Source organism: Anser brachyrhynchus (genome assembly GCF_964034855.1).
Source record: "Anser brachyrhynchus genome assembly, chromosome: 11".
NCBI lineage: Eukaryota > Metazoa > Chordata > Aves > Anseriformes > Anatidae > Anser > Anser brachyrhynchus.
This window is the reverse complement of record NC_137706.1, coordinates 1106563-1129100: the sequence shown is the minus strand read 5'-3', so window position 1 is coordinate 1129100 and position 22538 is coordinate 1106563. Positions and strand designations below refer to the sequence as shown.

The window sequence follows — 22538 nt, the reverse complement described above, 5'->3', positions numbered from 1 at the left end:
CAATCAACAGTTTGCACCTAACCACAAACACCTGGATGAGTCTCTCTCAATCCTGGGAGAGGGGAAAAATAAAACAAAGAACAGAGCAGCTGTTCTACATATGCATTAGACTCAGCTTGACTTATCACAAGACACCAGGCAAAGGTAGCATCAAGAATGCATAAAAACAGCCAGAAACAGAACAAGGTGCTTGGCCTCTATTGCACACACCAGCTATGAAAGATTAAAAAAAAAAAGTACAGGACATTTTGAAAGTGCATGCAGCTCACTGATGATACTTTATGGGCACCCACATCGCTGGGAAAATCATCACTGGGTACTAGCAGGTACCATTTCAGATTGACGCAGCCAGCCATAAACCTCTCAATTATATCTATCTTTCATTTCTCAACTCCAGTACAAATAACAAGTTACTATGTTTGCTATCACTGTGACTGATGAGGATTTCACACAGGTCCAGTGCTCTCCAAGATGGAACAAAGTGGGAAATAGTTGTATCACTTTACGAATACTTTGCATAGTTCCATTCGATTGAGATGGATAGCTTGCTGTAGGTAAGATCAAAGATTGGTGTAGGAGGAATCTGACAGGAAAGAAAAACTATGACCTAGATAAGGAGCATCCCAGCAAATTCTGACTAAAATAGACAGGCTATTAGCTATGAAGAAGCAGCCTGTCTTCAGCCAGAAATGTGACATTGCCCCTTTTCCAAAGTTTAAAAAAAAAAAAAAAAAAGATGTGAGACAAACAAACAATCATACCAAAACATTGGTCTGTTAAAGGAAGGAATGAGCTGGGCCAACTAGCACACACTTTCAGAGCACACAGACAGCGGCCAATCCAACCTGCAAGATCTATAGTCATCTGGCACCACAACAAAAGGTGAAAGATGCAGAAAACCCACAGAGACCCTTCCTTTGGTTAGTTTGTGTGCTATTTACTTTTGGGTGAAGAAATAAATTAACGTTTTCAGTTTTCTACGGATGAATCACTTGGCTTACCCAACTGGGAAGAAGTGCTCTAGCAACAGTCAGCAACGTACCTGGGCAGATGGTAAAAGTGGTCTTTGATACAATGCAAGAGCATATTAGCAGTACAGACAGCATCATAATTGTGCATTAGCAGGCATGTGCGAGACCCAGAGGCAACCCAATCAAGCAGAGCAGAGTCAGCCAGAGCCAGATAACATGGCTTAGAAATACTGCCATTGTCTGCACTAAGGCTAGACTGCACAAGCTAGGTCAACCCACAGAACGTCCCACAAACTGGTCAGGAACCAAACCATGGTTCCAGGCACCAACCTGAATCCTTGCATCTCTCTCCTTACCAGCTGGCACGGAAAGGGGAGAGCAACATTTGTACGATTTCTTACCCATTTCCAAGGAGATATAAGAAGCATACAGATCCTCTTCCCTACCTGCCTGCCTTCTACAGGGAAAAACACTTTTAAGCAAGGACCACTTCATGCCTCCTCTGGCACAGAAGCAACATGATGACTGTTATTGGACCAACAGTATCAGTCAAACATGTCCTAGAGATCTTTAGAGTGCTTCTTAATGCAGCGAAGACTGATGCTGCCCAGGACAGTCAAGGGTTTGGCCAGTTTTATTTGTATGCAAGCTTGCATAATACTCATTTTTATAAAATGAAGTGTTCTTTTTCCTCCCAAAATATATATGAAATTCTGTTGGAATATGCTTCCTTATGTACCTCCCTTACCATGCTCTCTGCTTCTGGGCCCAAGGCCAGAGCAGTTCTGCTCTCCAGATGCCAATCTTGTTTTTCTCTGGACTGATATTGGAATGAGCAGATCAACAAAGGACAGCAGCGGAACCCTCTTTAGTAGGAACGAAGGTCAAAGCATTATGTGGCAGCAAGTTTTCTGCTCTGCCAGCAGCAACAGAAACAGTGACATGTTCTGCATAGGTAATGATTGCAGTTTATATTCACATACTCACATTTCCAAATACTGTCCTGGTAATATGATGAACAACACATGCAGATCCTCTCAATGAACTATGTTTTGAAAGTTGTCTTCTCTGAACAGCTGGAGTAATGCTGGTTCCCAGTCCTCAGGCAGGCCATAAAATAAAAGACTTACTGACAGCCAAAAACACAACGAAAAAAAAAAAAACACCCTGTTGTGGTACTACACAACAGAGCCATCTTACAAACCATTCCTATCCCCGTGTTGCAGAGAGATTTTTATGCTGTCAACTTAATAATGCAATAAAAGGCAGAGGAGAGCTTTAGTTATAAGTATCAAAATATAAAATTCTACCCAGATAGTGCTGGGAAGATAAAGTCTCTTCTCACAGACTAGAAGTGACAGCTTTGCATTGGAAAGCAGCAGTACAGATTCAAAAGCTCCAGGAAAACCTGTACTAAAGGCACTGAAAAATCAAAGTGCAGCTGCTCTTTTTACTGTTTAAATCATTATATATTAGCAACAAATCTTGTTGTTGGCCAACAGTCAGAAATGGCATATGGCCAATAAAAGGTTCAGTGGAGTTTTCCATCTGTCACTGAAATCAGCTATGGCTCCAGCTCATACACAGTAAGTTTGGTGTCATAATTATTTGTGTACTAGACATCAACCATTCATTCTAACATAATCATTTGACTACACAATTTGCTAAATATACTGCCCAAGCAAAGCACTACATAACCATACAACTGAAATGCATGGGATACATTTATAGTACATAGTACTAGCACTAGCGAGAGTTAAGTACATGATTAGAGGGTGGGGTCTTGCAACAATAGGTTATACAAATAGAAACACACTGAAGTATCCTCTCAATATGTAACAAAGGCATTAAGAGGCAACCATGATCTTATTAAAAATCAAAACACACAGGATAGCAAGTTTGTGAGTGGCCACCGCATATAATTTTCCCCTGCTTGCTCATTCCAAGTATTAGGCATATGGATTTACTTTGCTGTCTTTACTGTCCTGCCAGCACAAGAAGGCTGACAGACAAAGCTTTCTTGTTTCACTGTAGCTTCAGCAAATACCTTAATAAAAGCAGATTGATTTTTTTTCCATTCATTTTTATCACTCTCAAGCAATAATGTTATTTTCCTCCCTCCCCCACAGCACTCCAGCACTACAAGTCCTGCACTGATAGGTCTTTAGGGCTGTATTTAGATCTTGATTTTCCAGACACCAGAATTTATATTTCAATCAGCCAAGAGTCACAGACTTCTTGGCCCCAGATTCCAGCACAGGCACAGGTGTACTACAATTTTCTATTTAAGTCAGGAAAAACTTGTAACATTCCCAAATACAGTTCTTTAACAATGGTAGCGGAAGGAAAACTAAATAAATATGTTCCAAGTCATGCTGGAAGTCAAACCCAAAACATTTGTTTGTGCAAGTTTGCAACAGTCCTTTCTCTTCCTTAAGTTTCACTGCTCCACATCTTCTACAAAAGAACTAACAAAGAAGTTTAGAGCTACTGGATCTGACCTGTGACTGCCTCTTAACGTTTAGAACTGGGGATGCTGGGAGCATGGTAAAGAGGGATGCAGGAATTCACTGAAACTTTTTCTAATATTTAATAACTCTTTTGCGGTTTGGTCAGAGCTGGCACAACTTCACAGCAATAAGCTGATTTGCACATGGCTTCAACAGATGATAGCAGTTCACAGGGACATTTTTTTGCTGCAAATAAAGTCCTATGCATAATGCTGTTTGGCTCTTCAGAAAAGGAAGATAAGTAGAAGTAGATTGCTTTATTTTTTAAAAGATAAATATAAATACTGACAAGGGGTTAAGTGCTCAACTCGGATATCTAAACATTACTTACCTTGATAGGTACTGGGCCCGCAGAGTACCCAGGACATTCACATGAGGCTAGCAGACATAGCAGGATCCATTCCAGAGCAGCAGATGGAAAGCAAGTAGGATAGCCTCAAATACCCAAAGGTCAAACACCTACAGTTATAGAACAGAATTGGAGCCTAACACATTCAAACTCTTACACAGAGGATATCCCATTAAGCAGATCCAGTATTCAATAACTCAAGGGCAACCAAACTGAGCATTTTCAAAGTCTGTTTAAATCTGCACAATTTTCTTTATTGCTTCTGTAAAATTGAAAGAAATATTCAAATCAGAATACAGACCAAAACAAAGCATTTCCAAGCAGGGCTTTTAAAGCCCTGTTTTAAAATATTTCCAATCATTTGTCCTGTCTTGAAGGTTGGAAATTTGTGCAAGCTCTTTTACCAGGAACATCAACTCACTGGACAGGCAGGAGATACAAACAGAACAAAAGTTCAAAGAAGTGGTTTAGGAGGAGGCAGTTTTATACAGACCCCAGGAAGGAACCGAAGAATGTTGCAGTGCATGCTGTGAAAAGTCTCCCTCGCCTTGAATTAGAAGGGTCTTCAAAACTAGGAACTGTTAAACTGAGAAGAATCAAAGTGGGAACACTCAAAGGTCAATTCAAGAGAAAAAGGGAGCACAGATGCACACATTCAACTCTTCTCTAGAAGGCACTGTTTCCTCCCTCAGGCTGAACAGAGCCTGAACAGGCTGAACTGCATTTGGTGTCTCAGTCTTCCATAGGAAAACATAAGACACTCTCCTCGATTCTCAGAGATTTTGTATTGGCTTCAGTGGGCATAAACTTCAGAGAAGCACGATGAGAGGCTATACGCTGTCCTAGTCCAGCAGCCCAAGCTCTTAAACACTACCAAATAAAAACACATTTCCAGCTAATGGAAGTGATATAATTGGGGAAAGTGTGGAGGTAGATCACAAAGCTGAAGCTGTTCACAGCTGCTTCCTCCTCAGCAGGAAACGATGTTGAAAACAATCCATCCATTTAACTACACATTTCTCAGTGTGGCAGATGAAATTCAGCAACAAAACACTAAAGAAAGGAAAATCGAAGCTTTATATTTACAATATAAAATACTCCGAACCACCTGTTCTCACTCAAGGAAGAGATACTGAAGATACAAAGGTAATTCAGTGAAAGCATCAACTGAATGCCCAGTAGCATTGGAAAGGGGAAAAAATCAAACAAATATTAGGAATTATAAGAAAAAGAACAGAAGATATCTTTATACTATTCTATAATTCAACAGAATACCTACATCTTGAATATCATGTTCAATTCTGAGCTCCCTTTCACAAAGGGAGCAATAGAAAAGGTACAAAGGCCAATAAGTATAACTAAAGGAACAAAATTACTTCTGCACACAGCACAGTTACACGCACTCTGGAAAACAGATGGCTGAGGGGGGAAATAAAACAGAAGCTGCATGTTGTGGAGAAGGATAGCAAGGAAAAACTGTTCAGTGTCTACTCTAATGCAAGGAGAGAGGAGACAACTGCTTGGATGACGAGAGAGCAGGTTGAAAACTAAGAAGGAAAGGTGTTGCTTCATGCTGCTTGTAGTCAGCCTGTGGAACTCACTGCCTCAGGGTGCTACAGACAATAACTGCTTCACATGTTCAAAAGTGAATACACAAGATGACACAAGGAAAAAAGCCTACAAAGAAAGCCTGCCAAACACGAATACTCGAATCCTGGGCTGCAGCTGAAGATGAAGAGGGCAGACTGGTAACGTATCCAAACATGCCTGCCCTCCCCTTACACTGTTAGAACAGCACTACTACCATTGCCAGAAACAGGACCGGACTAAACTGAGCAGTGACATGATCCACTAAGTCTGTTCTTATGTTAACAATATGTCTGCAGAAATATCTAATGGGATGTGTGATTCTGAGACAAGGCTGTTGCATACAGACTCACCAAACAACACCAGCTGCTGCACAAGACCGACTGCTCTCCAGCTCTTTGACTCTACCAAGAGCTTGGACCACAGAAGAAAGCAAGCTCAGTGCTTGCTCCAAATCACCTTTCTTGGCTTGTCGTGGTAAGCAGAACCAGAAGCAGCAGTGGAAGAGAAGGGACAGGAGGAGGAATTTGTCATTTTTTCTTCCCCTACCAGAAGGCTTTGTCTCTGCTAGCACCGAGAAACAGAAGACTTGCTCTAGCTGAGAAAACTTTTGCAATTGACAGAACCTTTAAAATTGATTCAGAAAAAAGGTAAACTGAAAATTGTTCATAAAAATATGTATCAGCAAACCAGTCTGCACTGAAAGAGCCTTCTTGTAAAGCAGGAGCAGGACAGCAGCTGGAGACCTGGCTGCCATTTCAGTCCTCTGCTTACAAAGAGAGCAGAGCATGGAAGAAATCATGAAAACTTGCATATACTATGTACATCGTCTTTGTGATTGCTGATTATGTTTATCAGTGATGACTGACCACAAAGAAATGATGCTTCCAGTGGTGGGGAGACAAACACATAAGCTAGCAGCATTTAAAATGGATGAGAAAACTCTTAAATCATACGGAATTCAGAATATCTGAGAATATGAGGAACAAAATGTAGCAACATGGAGATATAACAATTGTTCTATGCTGAGGGAAAAAGTTTCAGCCCTATCACATTTGTCCCCCTAGCTACAATATGCTTCTTGTGAAAGATACAGTATATCTATATATTTTATGTTAGAAATTAAGCTATCAATATACTTATTATTTAAGGTATAATAAAAACTCATAATTTGTCTTAGAAAATTAAAAATGCTATGTGTCTGCATGTATAGCAATGACAGAATTCCCAGAAAATATGTGAAGTTTTAAATAGCCTTCATTTCACAGTGGAGCTTTTTAAAGCTAGCATTGTGAAGGGATAATCAGTAGTGACTCACCATCAGTTTATGTGAGCTTGGAAGAAACTAAGTCCTCATACAAAAATACAAAACTGCATTTATGTTGATGAGATCTCTCATGAGAAAGCAGTGGGGGGACTGCACCAAAGCTCTCTAAAGAGACATTCTCAGAGTTTGCAAGAATTTTATTCTTCAGTTGTCTGCGCTGCTCAGTTTGAACAGTAATAGTTCTGTCATCTCCTTGACAGAAGCACAGAATTGATTTTGTTCCTTCATCTCATGTAGAGCTTACAGTGTTTCCAGAGGAAAGACAGGCGTCTGCACACATAACTTGTGTATTAGTCTGGATATAATTTACATTAGCTCTACCCAAAGTGTAAACTAGGAGAACCAATTTGTCAAGGAGTTCCAGCTGAATTTCAGCCAGTTTTTGTAAATTCCAGGTTCACAGAGCTACCTATCCAGATCATCTTTTTGGCATACTGCCACTTAGATATATTTTACCAGAATTATCTGCTCTTCAATTTGTTGCCCTCCCTCTTCGTTGCAGAAGAGGCAACAGTCTTATGCTTCACTGTCTAGCCAGGCTGCCACAGAGGCCCTCCTCCAGCTCCCTGGGGGGTGTTCTCTGCTCCCCGCTTTTTCACTTGAGGTAAAAGCACACCCATGGAGCAAGCAAGCAAACTGCTCCCCCCCCTAGCTTCACCCCTGAGGCTGCACAGGGGTGATGGGAGGAAAAGAGAATTTCAAGGAGCATATCACAACACACACAGTTAAAGTAACAAAAGGTTAGCATCACAGATATTGCACCAAAAACCAAAGGTACTTTAAAACACAAGGACTCTCCTCTAGACTGATGCACAGCAACATAACCCAAAATAAACAAGCAGGTTTTTTTTTTTAATTTTTTTTACAACACACTCTCTTACACATCAATTTCTGAAACACAAAAACATTCTCAAATCAACACCTATTACATTGTAAATAATGCTAGTACATGCTGATGTTATCTGGTGAAACAACTTGGTAGCCTGTAAGACAGAATTAAATGTGTCGCTTCTCTGGTATGTCAATAATAATTATTTTTCTAATGCTTGTTTAGTTATAGGAATACATGAAAAGAAGCAATCACATTAGAGAAAACATGATTTGATGTTGTTTGTATACAAATGTTTATGTACTGAGAGTATGTTTCATCTCCTGAGATATCACTGAGGTTACAGAACTTGCAGGTAATAACCATAAGAATAATATTATAATCATAAGAATAATAATTTCCATTTTTATTTATGTAGAACGTAAATTCCTAAGTGCTTACTAACTCAAGGTCATCTGAAAGTTGCCAGAGAAGCAACAGTTTCATTAGCAATGCAATGAAAAAAATAACAACAAAACTTGAACAAACCCAGGAGACTCACTAAAACCGCAGAGGCTGCAACACAAAGGCTTCATCACACAGCTCGATCTCCAAAACAGTACAAGAGAAGTACACCAAAATGATGGCAGGCAGTGGATGAAGCCAAGTCTCAAGACAGCCAGAGTGCAGAGCCAAAGTAAAAAAGCCATAGAAAACAGTCTTAAACGAGGGGGGAAGCATATACTCCAGAGTAAGTACTAGCACAAGGTTTTCTTTAAAGTGCCTGTGTCAACAGAAAGGGCAGCAACAACAACACAAAAGGGGAAGCAAAAGTCAGCCTGAGAGGGACCAGAACTCCATGGTGTATAAAACTGGCAGGAGAAGAGTTTAGAAATTGCAAGCAAGAAACCATTTTATGTTTTTGGTTCTCCTTTGTCCAGAGAAAAAAGACCTTGCCTTTCCTATATTTCAGGGAAGGAAAAAAAAAAAAAAAAAGAAGGAAAAAAAAGAAATAGACAAAAAGAAAAAAAGAAATACTTGAATACAGTATTTAACTCTCCCAGATGTTTTCTGGTGAATTTACCTGCCCCACTGATACAACACTGCACTAGAATAGAAAAGGAGGGCACATCTTTGGTCTATTCACAAACTGATGGAATGGTAGGGATGGAACAGAGCAGCCTCAAGTGGTCATGGTGCAAAGTTACAGTTATCCATATGCCTCCCCACATAAATCTCAATATTTTGCTCTTTTTTTTTTTTTGTCCACCCTGCACGCAAGCTCTTTGTTCACATGCCTCCAGCATGCCTGATGTATTTGCAGAGCACCCCCGATTCTCCATCCTTTTTAGGCTATATGCAGCCTTCTGAGTTTCACAGCCTTAAGATGTTCTAAAGACTGCGTATATCTCAATATCAAACAATTTATACAAAGAAGCTTCTCTACAGCATTTGATAAAACTAATTACTGGCTAGTAACAGCCCTGCTCTGGTAGCTGTTTTGCTTCTAAAAGAGGACTGCAGTACAAAGAGACTTATCCTAGCCTTTGAGATAAGGGTTTCTGAAGTGATCAGTCTAGGTAGCCAACCAGCATGAGACGTCCGTTTCTGTGATACCAAAAGCACTGGCATTTATGATACATTCCAATTGTCTTAATGAGAACTTTTAACCAAAAGAAAACAGTTAACGCATAGAGGAGAGTTCAAATACTACTGGAGAAGACCTTTCTGACTTAAATCTTAATAATAATAATAATAATAATAATCTGGAAAGTTTCATTTTCAGTTTGACAGATTCCTTTGATGTCCTGAACAGATGATCAAATCATCCAGTGAGCAAGCTAAGACCATGAGAAGTGGGGTATAACTTCACTGTAGCCAAAGAGACAGCAGATTAAGTGAGACAAGTAAGTCTTTGGGCCCAAAGATGGGAGGCACAATTTTATATGGTTGAGCCAACGGGAAAAGAGAAACCCCCAGGCACCAAAATGAACAGATCCAATCTTCTCCAGCTGACAATATTATACTCTCCTTTCATCAGGTATTCATCTGAGGACAAGGGAGCAAAATTACCACCAAGGAATTTCCACCTTTTTTGACATTGTAGGTAGCCTAAGTCAAGCTATGCCTTTGCCAGGCTAGGAATACAAGCAAAGCTCCAAAGCAAATGAGACCCACACGACCACCAGGAATAACTTTATTTCACAGCTAACACAAAAAATATTCCGCAGTTGTAACCCCCATAGAAGACAGCAGCTTCAGATGACTCCCCACCCACACCTACCTCCCCTTAACTCTGTAGCCCAAATGCTTTTCATGGTCTGTCTAAAATAACCTCGTCACTCACTCAGAGACTGCAATATAGCTGGAAGCAGCCAAACAGTGCAACAGAAAAGCTGGAAGCTTCCCACATTCAGCTCACAGACGTGTCAACACTGAAGTCTAACTATGAACCACCAAAAAGCATACACTGTTCACAACTTTGCAGCTTAGAGTGAATAAAGAAATATTCACCATATGCGCAAGGCCAGAACATGAAGGCCAAAAGCTCTAGAAGAAATTTGACTCACACCAGCTTGTGTTGGCTAACACACACTATTCCTTCAAAGCTCAATCACTTTTCCTGTTTGTCACAAAAGGCTGCAACTGAGTTGTATCTTTCAGGGATCTTCAGAAGTATTCATAGCAGAACATTTCACTCTTCATGTACTTCAGGGAGCTGAGGGCCAGAAATCAAAATCCTTCCCCTTTTCGCTGGCCTAAAACCATGAATTAACCCACCAACCCTTCCTCAAGTCATGAGATTAGCTTGAAAATAATACTTTGCCATGTGTTTATTTGTCTTATAGCACTGGAAGTTGAGATTCACTTTTTCAAGCTTTCTCTGCAAATATTTATTTGAGAGAAAGGGAAAACAAGATAGGATTCTGGTGCAGCTAATGTACTTCAGGAAGCTGATGCTTTAAGAAAAACAGCAGCCATCATGAGAGTTGGCAACTCTCAAATCACTGCTTGTGGAGAAAAGAATATTAAATGGCTATCATCAATCTATCTAGATCTAGGAAGTGAGCCATGAAATGCTGACAAAGGGGAATATCTGGTCTGACAATGACAGTGTATTTATCTTTTAAATGAAAAATAATGGAGTTATACTGAAGAAACTTATTTTAACTCTGCAACAGTAATATATCTATCTCATCACCTTAGGATGATATCTGAACATCCCAGGTTAGGGGAGTTTATTTTACCAGCTCTTTTAGAGACCACCATTTTACACAGATAGCTACTCTAGCTTCCAAAGAGCCATATGAGCAGCATGATCAGAAGAACAGGACTGTGGAAACCAACCTTCTGAACAGCTCTAGCACAGCCTCCAATCGCAGTAGTTGTCCAGGCAGTCAGTTACCTCTTCATCCTCCACTTCTGTTCTGCCAAATAAAGATAATACCGGTTTACCAAAAAAATGTTGTGGATTTTCTTGAGGATGAAAACATCTTCACTTAATTTGCTCCCCAGCACATTAGGCCTTACCATCAGGAGCATTACTGGTGTATACTTACACAGAGCATCCCATGAAAAACACGCAGCTCTATCAAGGATCACATACTGGCACAGAAACCATACCACTAGGGTATAGCTACCAGCAAGCTGCACTCCTATGAGCTCTAGGGCTGTCCGAGTGCACTCATTCAACCCCAGATTGGGCTAATTTTATACAGATATCAACGTAGGACTGAAATAGTAGCTCACAGCTTTAGTTAGAAGAAAAAAAAATGCAAGTGCACATATAATTAAGGAAGCCAGAGAAATTCAAAATTCGCTGTACAGGTATACAGAAATGCTAACGTTCTACCTCACCTGTGGAAGAAGAGCACCTGCTGCCCAGAGACAGACCAGCTGATCCCAATGTACATTTTCTCCCATCTGGCCCATCAGCCTGTCCATCAGACTCTAAATAGCTCACAGGTGGAGTCAGATCTCTAGACAGCCCAACCTCCTTTTGCTTTAAGTCATAGCAAAATAAAACAGTCCTCCTTTGAATGGGGGGCATTCAGATTTATAACAGTTAGTTTACATCAGAATATGGACAACAGGAAAGGAACTATGGCTGCTGTAGTCTGGGGCTACCTCACCCTCTAAGAGCTTTGTGCTTGGGCAGCCATGGGAGACTCTGGCATAGCCCATTAAGTGGTAGGTCATTAGTGTTAGCAACCTGAATAGCAAACCTCTGCCCTTGTCTCTCCTTCAGAAGCTCTGAAAAATTTATTTACATATTATTTTTTACTACTAAGGGCTTGGGCTTTATCTTAACAGCAGCCAAAAATGCAGCAGCACACATAAATCTGAACTATTAGTTGACTCACCTCAGCCTTGCAGAAGGCTCTCAGACTGAAATAGCCCAGACCAGGCAGCCAGCCATGCTGAGGCCAAAACACAGTCTAGCTGTGCGTATTTTTGCACTGGGTCAAGCACACAGATATGTAGCACATGGTTCGTCACGCTGAAAGACTTTGGGTTTTTTTTCCGTCTATTTGTTGCTTTCTCCAAGGGTGTGCTTTGCAAGGAGGGCGTGAGCACAGCAACCTCACTCACAACTTCTTGGGAAAATAAGTAGGCTTCAGTCTTCAAAATCAAAGCTCTTGTTTGCTTCAGCTATGCAAGGAGAGGGGGTGCCTGCAAAAAGGAATTAGAGCTTGAATGCATAGCAAAACCAGACCATAGTAAAACCTCCAAATCCTGAAATCACATGACTAAGCTTTCCTAATTACACAGCAAGCACTATGCTGTACCAGAGAAGTCACTCCAATCAGAATGGCAGGTCCATGAGCAATTTAAAGCAGTAAAAAAAAAGAGTGCATCATCAAAAAATTATCTAAATTGAAGTGAAACAGCAGATATTAGAAAATTTTGCTGAGGTTCTAAGAGTAAGTAAGTGATAAGCTCGAAGGGAAGGAGCCAGGTAATGCCAAGGAAGCTGCTTATCCTGATAATGAAACCCTTTCTGTTGACCTATCTAGGGAAATGGACACTGGTACTTTAGACAAGAAAATTTGTACCGTTTTATTACGGTGGAAAGTGGGATTTGGAAGAAAATCCTATCCTTAAATCTTTCAAAACCAAAATGATTTATTTCCTCCTGTAAAGCAGGAGCAGCAGCTGCCATAACTCTACTTTGGTATATGTTTCAGAAAGCATGGATAACTCATTCTCTGAAAGGTACTTGTCACCTCTAAAAATGTTGACTGTTAAAATCATTCTTACTGTGGTAAGCAAAATAAATAAATAAATAAAATTTAGGCCACAGAAGGTTCCGAAACGGGCAACAGCAATTGCGAGTGTTCATGTTCTAATGGTGGCTTCAGGATTGTTTACTCTTTCCATTTTACTGCAGAAGAAAAATAACCATTTTATCACCTTATCTCATCTTCTGTATACTAGAGAGAGGCTGATCATGTGTTAGCCGAGCAATAGGGATGTAGGGAACAAGATTTTGGAAGGATTAGATGCAATGAAGCAAAACACCATTTTCAAGTTTGCCCGTGTTTTTCACAACTGTAAGCATTAGCCCTGCACCTAATAAATGATTAATAGCAACACAGGCACCTCAAAATGTCATTTTGCATAATGGGATTGAAAACGTTTGTGGAGACACGTCTGTAAGAGATTTAGTGGAAAACTAACTCTTTTCCTTTCTGAGTAACCAGTGGCTAGGGGAAGCGGGGGGAATGGCTCTATAAAGCCATGTTGCTAAAAGACTGTATTTTACCATTTAATCCTCAATTATACACATGACTTCATTGTGAAAAGGTCACCAGACAAAGAATTTTAGTTAACCAGCTCCGAAGGGAAGGATTGCGTGGTCGGTCTCGGCCTTGCTGAATAGTTTACCTAAATAGCACGAACATCTCTTCCGCCCAAGGGGGGACAAGGCCGGTACTCGCACAGCCTGACAGGAATTTTGGTGGAATCGGTGGGAACAAAGAGAAATTGGCCCAAAAAAAAATACAGCTTCCATCAGAACAGGCTGAATTAACCTTCCATCTCAAATGGAGAGGAGGATGTGGAGAGAGAGGCAGTGACAGCCTGACAGCGGTACCCATCGGCTCCTGAGGGAGCCTGAGGTGAAGCCCCCAGGCGAGGCACTCGGAGCGGGGGGCCGGTGACCGGTTCGCGGCCGCCCTGAGGAGCCGGGCGCGGCTCGGGCGGGGCGGCAGCACCCTGAGGGAGCCCGGGGCCGGGACTCCACGAGGCGCGGGGGGAGGACGGGCCCCGGCCCTCACATGACCGTCCGGGGCCCCAACCCCGGCCGCCTCTCTCCTCCCGGCGCTCAGAGCCGCTGCAGCACCGCCGAAATGCGAGCGGGAGCTGAGGGGCGATGGAGGCGGCGGGTGGCGCGGACACTGCTGCTGCTGCCGCTGCTGCTGGCGGCCTGGCAGCCGCCGCCGCGGGGAGCGCGGGCCCAGCGCCCGGCTGCGGACGCAGGTAGGAGCCGGGAGCTGAGCCCTCAGCGGGTGCCCCCTCAGGGGCTCTGCCCGCGGTCGTTGCTGCCGGTGTGAGCCCGCTCGCACCGCGGCGACTCCAGCGGTTCTCCCGAGGCTGCCCTGGAGCCTACGAGGCAGATAAACCCCTTTTCAGAGAAAGAGCCCCACCGAAGGCAGCCCGCGTGTGGAGCACACGCCGCTCCGCTGCCTGAGAACTACGCGGCGTGGGGGTGCGTAACGCCCTTGTACTCACTTTTCAGAAAACAGGACGAACTGTGTCCTCTCCTCTTCATCGGAGTTTCCTGAGGGGTTTTTTACACCACAGGAGAGAAAGGATGGAGGAATCGTTATCTATTTCATAATTATACTTTACATGTTTTTGGCCGTGTCCATTGTGTGCGATGATTACTTCCTGCCTTCCCTAGAGATCATTAGTGAATGTAAGTGAACATCCTTCCTTTTTCCTCTAAAATTAAGTTCATGTAGATCCTCTTTGAAAAGTACCAAAGTTGGAGTGCTCTGGAGACCAAACTAAAGTTCTGAGTCTCCTTGCACAGTTAGACTTTATCAATAAAACATTTAATTCAATGCAATATATCAACGCTGTATTGAAAAATAAACTCTGATTACACTCCTCTTAAGCATTTATTTAAAATGTGCTTTCCTTATACCTGGAAGAAAATCTTAAAATTTCCTCAGGAAACTGACAATATGATATAACTTTAGGTGAGTAGCTGTAAATCCACGTTACCAGTAAAGGCAAGAGGGGGAAAAGGGGGTGGGGGGGGTGGGGAGGAAGGAAAAAATCCCAAACCTCTCCTATATTAAATCATGGGAATTGATGTCCTTGCTGAAGTTTTGGTATTTTTTTCAAAGTACTGAACAAGTACCAGTATGAGCAACTGCTTACATATAAAAGGGATGACACAGAAAGAAAAGGAATATAATTACAGCAGTTCTGTGAAATCTCATTAACCTGTGGTAATTTCCTTGGGTTCAGCAGACCACAGAATTAAAAAGATGGTCTTGGCTGAGAGTTCAGCTTTTCATTGCAAAGAATTAAAAAACAAACAAACAAAAAAGCTAGGGAAACTCATCCCTGAACTGGAAAGCATTCTCCACATCGGACCACTTACAGGAAATGTAAGCTTAAGCACTGCTACAGAGCTAGTTTTTTGTTTGTTTGTTTGTTTACTGACAATAAATGTTAGATTGTCATTCCATAGTTAGCCATACTTGCCTATTCTTAGTGTGCACACCTTGATCAAAAAAGCGAGTTAAATTTCTGAAACAGACAACTTACCAGAACAAAAATCTTACTGCATTCAAGCAAGACAGGCTCATCCAAGCATTGGTTTGAATTTACCTAATATTTCTGGTATGTTAAGACACAGGAGCACAGATTTCCCTTGAAATAGACTTGCCTTGAATCATGTAGCCTTATCACACTGTAGTCCAAGGAATCTCCCTGCAATTGTTATCCTTATGATACACTCAGATCCTACATAAGTATGCCTATTTTACATTTTAAGATCATGCCAAAATGTCTTCTACTATCAGTGCTCCTCTTCTAGTATTTAAACTATTTTCTGTAATAAAGCTGGGAATAAGTTAGCCCAATAAATGAGGCTACCCTTTCAATACATTTTGGTCATTTCAAATAAATGCATTAGCTGTATGAAAGCAAGCAAAGTTCATTCCATTGAACTGCAGTAGCTTTTAACATCATATACTAATGCATGTAATAGGTACACACTACTGAAGTTTTTTAATTTTATTTTTAAAGCAATACTTTTACTCTATCCTCAGGCCTTGGCCTCTCTCAGGATGTTGCTGGAGCAACTTTTATGGCTGCTGGAAGCTCAGCTCCAGAGCTTGTCACTGCTTTTCTAGGTAAGAGACACATGCTTTGACTCCTCAGAATCCAGAATTCTTTACCTTGCCTGCTGAACTGGAACATACCCGAGTCATTTTGCTTGCAGGAGTCTTCGTGACAAAGGGAGATATTGGCATTAGCACCATCCTCGGATCAGCAATCTATAATCTTCTTGGGATTTGTGCAGCTTGTGGGCTGCTTTCTAGCATGGTATGTATCAACTTTGATAGTTCCATACCTAAGAACCAAATGGTTATCCTTTCTGTTTTGCCAACAAAAGTCAAGAGAGACTTACTATGACAACTGTCAAGTTTATTATTTAGTAGCAAAACCAGCATGTAATCTGTTTTAAGATAAGTTGCTATGAAAGTTTTTAAAAACACTAACTTGTTAAATATCATACTTAAGTCATTCCTAAGAATCTTAAATTTGTACATAATATAGAAACAACATATTGATGCAGTATTTACAGCACTTAGTGAAAGTATTACAGACAAATTTAAAAAAAAAATGTGAATGAATCTGTGATCTGCAGGTTTCGAGGCTATCCTGTTGGCCGCTGTTTAGAGACTGCCTGGCATATACAATTAGTGTAGCGGCGGTCCTTGCGATGATATCTGACAGCAGAATTTACTGGTAAGAGCACGAGTAGTGTTGAGGTCATGTTGACTGGAGATTAGTGAAACAGTGTTAAAACAAAAAACTTCAAGTAGCCTGAACTGCCATTCACTAACAGAAAAAAACATCCTGTTGGCTTTAAAAATGTAGAAAATCACAATGCTTGTAACGATCATTACCTAAACATTCAAACCCTGCATATTTATAAAGTGTGATCTGCATAGGTTTCTCTGTACAGACTTCAGGATTTCTATCATACCTGTTTTGGCATAGCAATTAGTCTTCAGAGTTTGCTTCTTTTAGAAGCTTCCTTTAATCCTTTAACCACTAAAAAAACATGTCTCAGAAGCGGATCACGAGCTTCTGACACTAACACTCTTCAGTCAACACTGAAATTCCTGTTGTCTCAGTACAGTCAGGTCCAGTACTATATTCCTGAAGTTTCTCACTCAGAATAGCACGTTCTATACCTCTCCATAACCATCATATGAAGACTCAATTTTGCAAACATCAGTTGTTCAGTAAGTTCCCCTGGAAAACATGCAGCTATACAATGCACAGACAAGATTCTGCAGGGGAGTGGAATGAATCAAACTACTGAAAGACATGGAGACACTTACTAACTTCCATGACACTGCCCATACAAGTGCAAACAGATGCTTTTGTTTTTGCCTTTCACAATTCATGCAAGTTTTTTCTCTTCTTATGCCAGCCATTTTAATGAGTTTATTTTTATATATTAATATATATATTACAAGTTATGTAAAATCTTTTTTTTCTTTTTTTTTTTTCATTCTAGGTATGAAAGTGCTTCCTTATTATTAATATATGGGTGTTATATTCTGGTACTGTGTTTTGACATTAAAATCAACCAATGCCTCATGAAAAGGTTCAGTCCCTGCTGTTCGCATTTTACAAAAGCTATGGAAGAGAATGCTGAGCAGCAGCCATTGGCTGGATGGAGGGAAGAGAGTGGACCTCTAATTCGTCAGCAGTCAAGAACAGATAGTGGTATTTTTCAAGATGAGATGGACTATTCTCAACTTTCAACAGGCTTGTATGGGCTTGATGAAATCTCTGAAGGTAGAAGTATTATTAAATTTAAACGCTACATGCCTGTTTGCATCAGTTCTAATAAAGAGTATGGTTTGAGATATTATTCAGATTTTGTTCACAAAAGAACTCTAGCATAGTACTTAAGTAAATCATTATTCTTCCCTGGAATATAACATTAAGTAAAATTATAGTTGTGATATTTATAGTAGTTACTAGAGGAATGCTAGGGGAGTTGCTTATTTGTGTCAGTAATAGAACATCAGTTGTTGCTGTGCATATTTGAAACTTCCCAGCAACTCAGCCTGTAAAACGCAGTATCAGCTGAAACGCATGCTGCTTCTGTACTTATATTGTACTCTTACGACAAATGGCCAGTTTGTTATTCAAAATATGCATTATAGCATAAGTAAAGCGATAGCTCTGATGGGGCCACAGATCACTTTTCCTCTTCACTTCAGCAAATCAGCAGCTGGTACTAAATCTTGGCAAACATTTTACATAAACCTTACAGGAAAATAATTTTTTCATCCACCTTGGTTCTCTCCTAGTGACATGGTAATAAAGAACATTTGATTTCAGAGTTTAGTCAAGTGTGTTATAGGTACTAATAAGACGACAATTACAACGTCACAAAGAATTATTTTTTTTTAACCTTTTTCCAGTATTCTCAAAAGTAGAAGCAAATAGTATGACTGTATACTAAGGATTCAAACATAATGCTACAGTTTAAAACAGTTACTTCCTCAACAGATCATCCAAGTGTCTTCACCATGCCTGAAGCAGATATGAAGAGAATTTTGTGGGTGTTATCTCTTCCTATTATTACACTACTCTATTTGACTACACCAGATTGCAGAAGACGGTTTTGGAGGAACTGGTTCATGGTGACATTTTTAATGTCAGCAGCATGGATTTCTGCAATAACTTACGTTCTTGTATGGATGATAACGATAGCAGGTAGGTACCTTAACTACTGCTGCTTTACAGAAGCAGCCAATGAAGAATCACTGAAAAAAAAAAACACTTTTTCTCTGCGAAGTTTTCTTTTTTACAATTAACAGTTAGTTTAGCAACACATATTTTGCTTAGAACAAACAAACAAAAACCCTTGTTTGACTGCTTCATTTGCCTCCTTCCATCTAATGAAAACTACTTTAGAATTTAGCTGCTTCAGACTGCTTATCATCACATGAAAGAGAATTTGTTTGCAAAGCTACAAAAAACAGCCTATATTTAAAAGGACAGTTTCATTAAACTGCTTCATGAAGTGAAACAATTAGGTACACAGCAATAAATTCATGAAGCTAAAGTCTGACACACATGGAAGCCACTAAGACTGGAATTAAAGGTTCAGGTGTTTGTAAAAATATCCATTATTTCTATACCTATAATTTTTTTGAACACTATAATAAGAGACTTGGCATTAAATGAACTGCCAAAAAAGATGCCCACGTTTTTGTATTATTTTAACTATAGTGTTGTATATTCATTAAATATTCTTGGGTGTGCAGGTATGTGTGTATCTCTTAAAAATCCACATCATAAAGTCAAACAGTAAAAGCACTGCTTTTAAGTGAGGGAAAGGGTGTGAAAGAGTGTAAAAACAACTTTTCTAAAAATATCTTAAAGTATTAAAAGTTTCCTCATTTCACTGTTTCTCCAGTCAGCTTAAGAAAAAAAGTCTTTAAGAACAAGCAGAAAAGAAACCACTAAACAGGAAAGAAATTGCACAAAGCTTGCCATTTCCACATTATAGCTCACCAATCCTACCTCAGTATTCTGCTAGTTCAGCATCCTAAATTGTCTTCAAATTAAATTCAATAAATGTTGACTGCAGACACAGACCTACACAAAGGTAGACCTGTGAGAAATTACTAATAGATTTCTGGATATAACACCCAGCAGGTTCACTCCTTTGTCAAAAATTTTTCCACTTGTATCTAGAAAGCAAGGGTTTACTGTCTGAATGCTAGAAGCCTTTGAAACAGGATCCAAATGAAAGTTATTGCCATTCTTCTAGACAAAACACTAATTCATATGAAAGCAGGTACATTGGAGTTTCAAATAATGTGTTAGTGTTAGTCCATGTTGAGGAGTCATCACAAGCAGCTTTGGGGTCTTTGTCCCACTACTTCTAGGTCAAATATGTTCTATTTACACATTAAAACTCTAAAAATTACACATATGTATATATATATATATTCAAGTCTAGGTTCTTTCATGAAAGGTGACTCAAAAATATTCTATCATTGCATAAATGGCCTATGAGAATTGTTCTCATATGAGAATGGCCTATGAGAATGTGTTTCATAGCAGGGGACTACATTTTGATGGTCAAGAACAAACCTAATTTAGTACACCTTTTTGTTACTAGCAAAGAAATTTTCATTACTATAGCAAGATACTGCTACTGATACACAAATGAAACAAAGGCTAGAAAAATAAGACCATTCTCTCTTCATGGTCAATTGCCAGAAAACGAAAAGAAAAAAAAACAACTCTACATTTTAACTAGAAGATTAATCTATCTTAAAAAAAATAGATTCACCTGAGTTTAGATTCTATGATAACTTTCAGAGGGCTAGAAACTACTGTTGGGTGCGTAAAGCTGCTTCACTCATATTTCACCTTCATTTGCTTAGATTAGTTTACAAAAGCTGATCGTGTTGGTCCCTCCATCCTACACATCTCTTACATTAGGAGTGATGAAAAAAGAAATACCAGTAAAAAGTTTACAACAGGATCACATTAGTCCCTTTGAACGGAAAGTAAGTTTCAAACATAAATTTACTGGGCTGATCTAAACTAAGCTGGTATGTACTAGGCAATCATTGCTGACCTAGCTTACAGCATACCGCCTCTTATTTTAAGAAAACTGTGCTTATTGGTGTCAAAACATTGTAAGCAAGAATTCAGATTTCAACAAAAAAAATTAAGTGTTTAGTGAACAAAAGTTTAAGAAAAACTAATTATGTAACGGTTTGAACAGAAGTATCAAGAACTTCAGCATGTAGATGGTTGTGAATGGTATGTAGAACTAAAGGCAGCTAAAAGAGTTTTGAAGACCTGAATCACTGTATTTTAAGTTAGAAACTAATACTCTTTCAGCACATATGGTACTAAAAACAGGCGGGAGGGGTAGGCTGCTGTTTTAATAACCATTTAAAACTGTTCTTAAAGTGTTTACCTAAAAAAAATCGTGCTTCTAAAAGACTTACTCATACTTAAGTCATTTAACAGTTCTTCATTATGCTTCTTCTAAATTCAGCAAAAGAACTAAAAAACTTGAGCTTTCTAATCGGAACAAAGTGTGTAAGTCATGCAGTTGAGACAGTATTGCAGTAACAATCTTAATGACCCTCCTCCCTATGAAACTCGTGCTTTTTTCTCCCCCTTTAAAGAGTGAATGTTTTATTATAAGAGTTATTGCTCCAAAACATGTTCAAGCGCTAATGATGAGATGCTCAAAACCAAAAATGTTAGGTATTCAAACTTCTGCTGTGTCTGAAAGAGTAATTCATAATTCATACCATTTTGAACAGTGGAGACCCTCCTCTTAATTCTCTGAGAAAGTTGTAAAATAAGATGGTTACTATATCACAGTTCCTTTTTATTTGACTGATGAACAAGAACAGGATGACATTCCTTTGTTCTTGTTTTTAAATACTTCATGGTTCAGTCACTTTATATTTAGTCACATTAAGCTAGTGAGCAGATTCCTCTTGGAATTATTGTATGATTACTGATCTTTTCTCCAGCAAGAAAAGTCCAAAGAAATTTTTTGGATGAAACAAGCTAAAACTATACTTGTGTTTTCTACCATTATTTACCAACTACAGGTGAAACACTGGGAATTCCAGAGTCAGTAATGGGTCTCACACTACTTGCAGCAGGAACAAGCTTACCAGATACAGTTGCAAGTGTGCTGGTGGCTCGAAAAGGTAAAGCTTTTGGTATTCAGGCTCATTTCAATAGACATGTTTAAAAGGTACTATGGAAAAAAAATTAACATTTTTGGAAATTCAAGGAGTGACTTTAAAATTTTTGCTCCAGATTCTAGATTTTAGTTTGCTACTAATAAATAAGATAGCTTACCCAAAGAGGCTGTGGTTCAGACATTTAAAAACCTCTCTGAGAAGTATTCTAGATTGGTTTGATTTGCTGTTAAGCACGTTAACAGTTTTACTGCAAAACATAACCGTAGGTCTTGGTATTTTAAACATAACTGTGGATTTTAGAGTAACCTGTCTAGCTTATTTTAAGTGCAACTTTGCAGATGCTGGTGATATAGGGAGACATTTTTATGTTTGCAGTACCCAAAACTATGGTCTGTGGAATCGTATCTATAGTTCTTAGAACAAAAAGGCTGAAAAGGGTGTTTTACCCTTTGAGGTTGAGGACCGATACTCTGTTCCTCCAAAACAGTTTGGCAATTTCATACTGCACAACTATGCGGGCTTATTTGTACTTCTTGTTTTTACAGGAAATGGAGATATGGCTATGTCTAACATTGTAGGATCCAACATATTTGATATGCTCTGTTTGGGAATACCCTGGTTTATAAAAACTGCCTTCATAAATACATCAGGACCCATAGAAGTGAACAGCAGTGGTTTGACATACACAGCCATTTCTCTCATCTGTTCAGTTGTTTTTATTTTTCTGGCAATTCACCTGAATGGCTGGAAAATAGATAAAAAATTGGGAGCAATTTGTCTTGTACTGTACTTAGTATTTACCGTATTATCAATTTTATATGAACTTGGCATCATAGGGAACAATCCTACAAGGGTCTGCGGTAACTAGTTTTAATCAGTGATTATACTGATGAAAAAATAAAAGCAGAAGAGAAAGATCAGTTTCTTCATTTAGTCAAATTAAAAAAAAATAAATCCAAAACTCCCATTGGGCTCTAAATCTTATTTACAGAACTAAGTCATGGCATTAAAGTAAT

General features: G+C 39.5%; 1 protein-coding gene and 1 long non-coding RNA gene across 9 annotated transcripts in view; one reads left to right on the top strand and one right to left on the bottom strand.

The window, feature by feature from the left end:
- LOC308200804 overlaps positions 1 to 16133 on the bottom strand; it is a 140475-nt gene extending 124342 nt beyond the window's left edge. For 7 of the 8 annotated variants that reach the window (XR_013955823.1, XR_013955824.1, XR_013955825.1 and 4 more), the window contains exons 1-3: positions 14288 to 14426; positions 11917 to 12226; positions 10901 to 10980 (exon numbers count right to left, since the gene is read on the bottom strand). This is a non-coding gene — a long non-coding RNA (uncharacterized lncRNA). Of the gene's footprint in view, positions 1 to 10900; positions 10981 to 11916; positions 12227 to 14287; positions 14427 to 15996 lie in introns of those variants that run through there. The other variant, XR_013955822.1, reaches the window with a different exon arrangement.
- Positions 12269 to 22483, top strand: SLC24A5 (solute carrier family 24 member 5). The gene is made up of 9 exons (XM_080607133.1): positions 12269 to 14035; positions 14295 to 14474; positions 15844 to 15927; positions 16017 to 16120; positions 16446 to 16546; positions 17328 to 17611; positions 18335 to 18541; positions 21424 to 21525; positions 22068 to 22483. Exons 1-9 carry the CDS (start codon positions 13834 to 13836, stop codon positions 22388 to 22390), a joined length of 1587 nt encoding a protein of 528 aa, XP_080463259.1. The 5' UTR covers positions 12269 to 13833; the 3' UTR covers positions 22391 to 22483.
- The last annotated feature ends 55 nt before the right edge of the window (positions 22484 to 22538 follow it).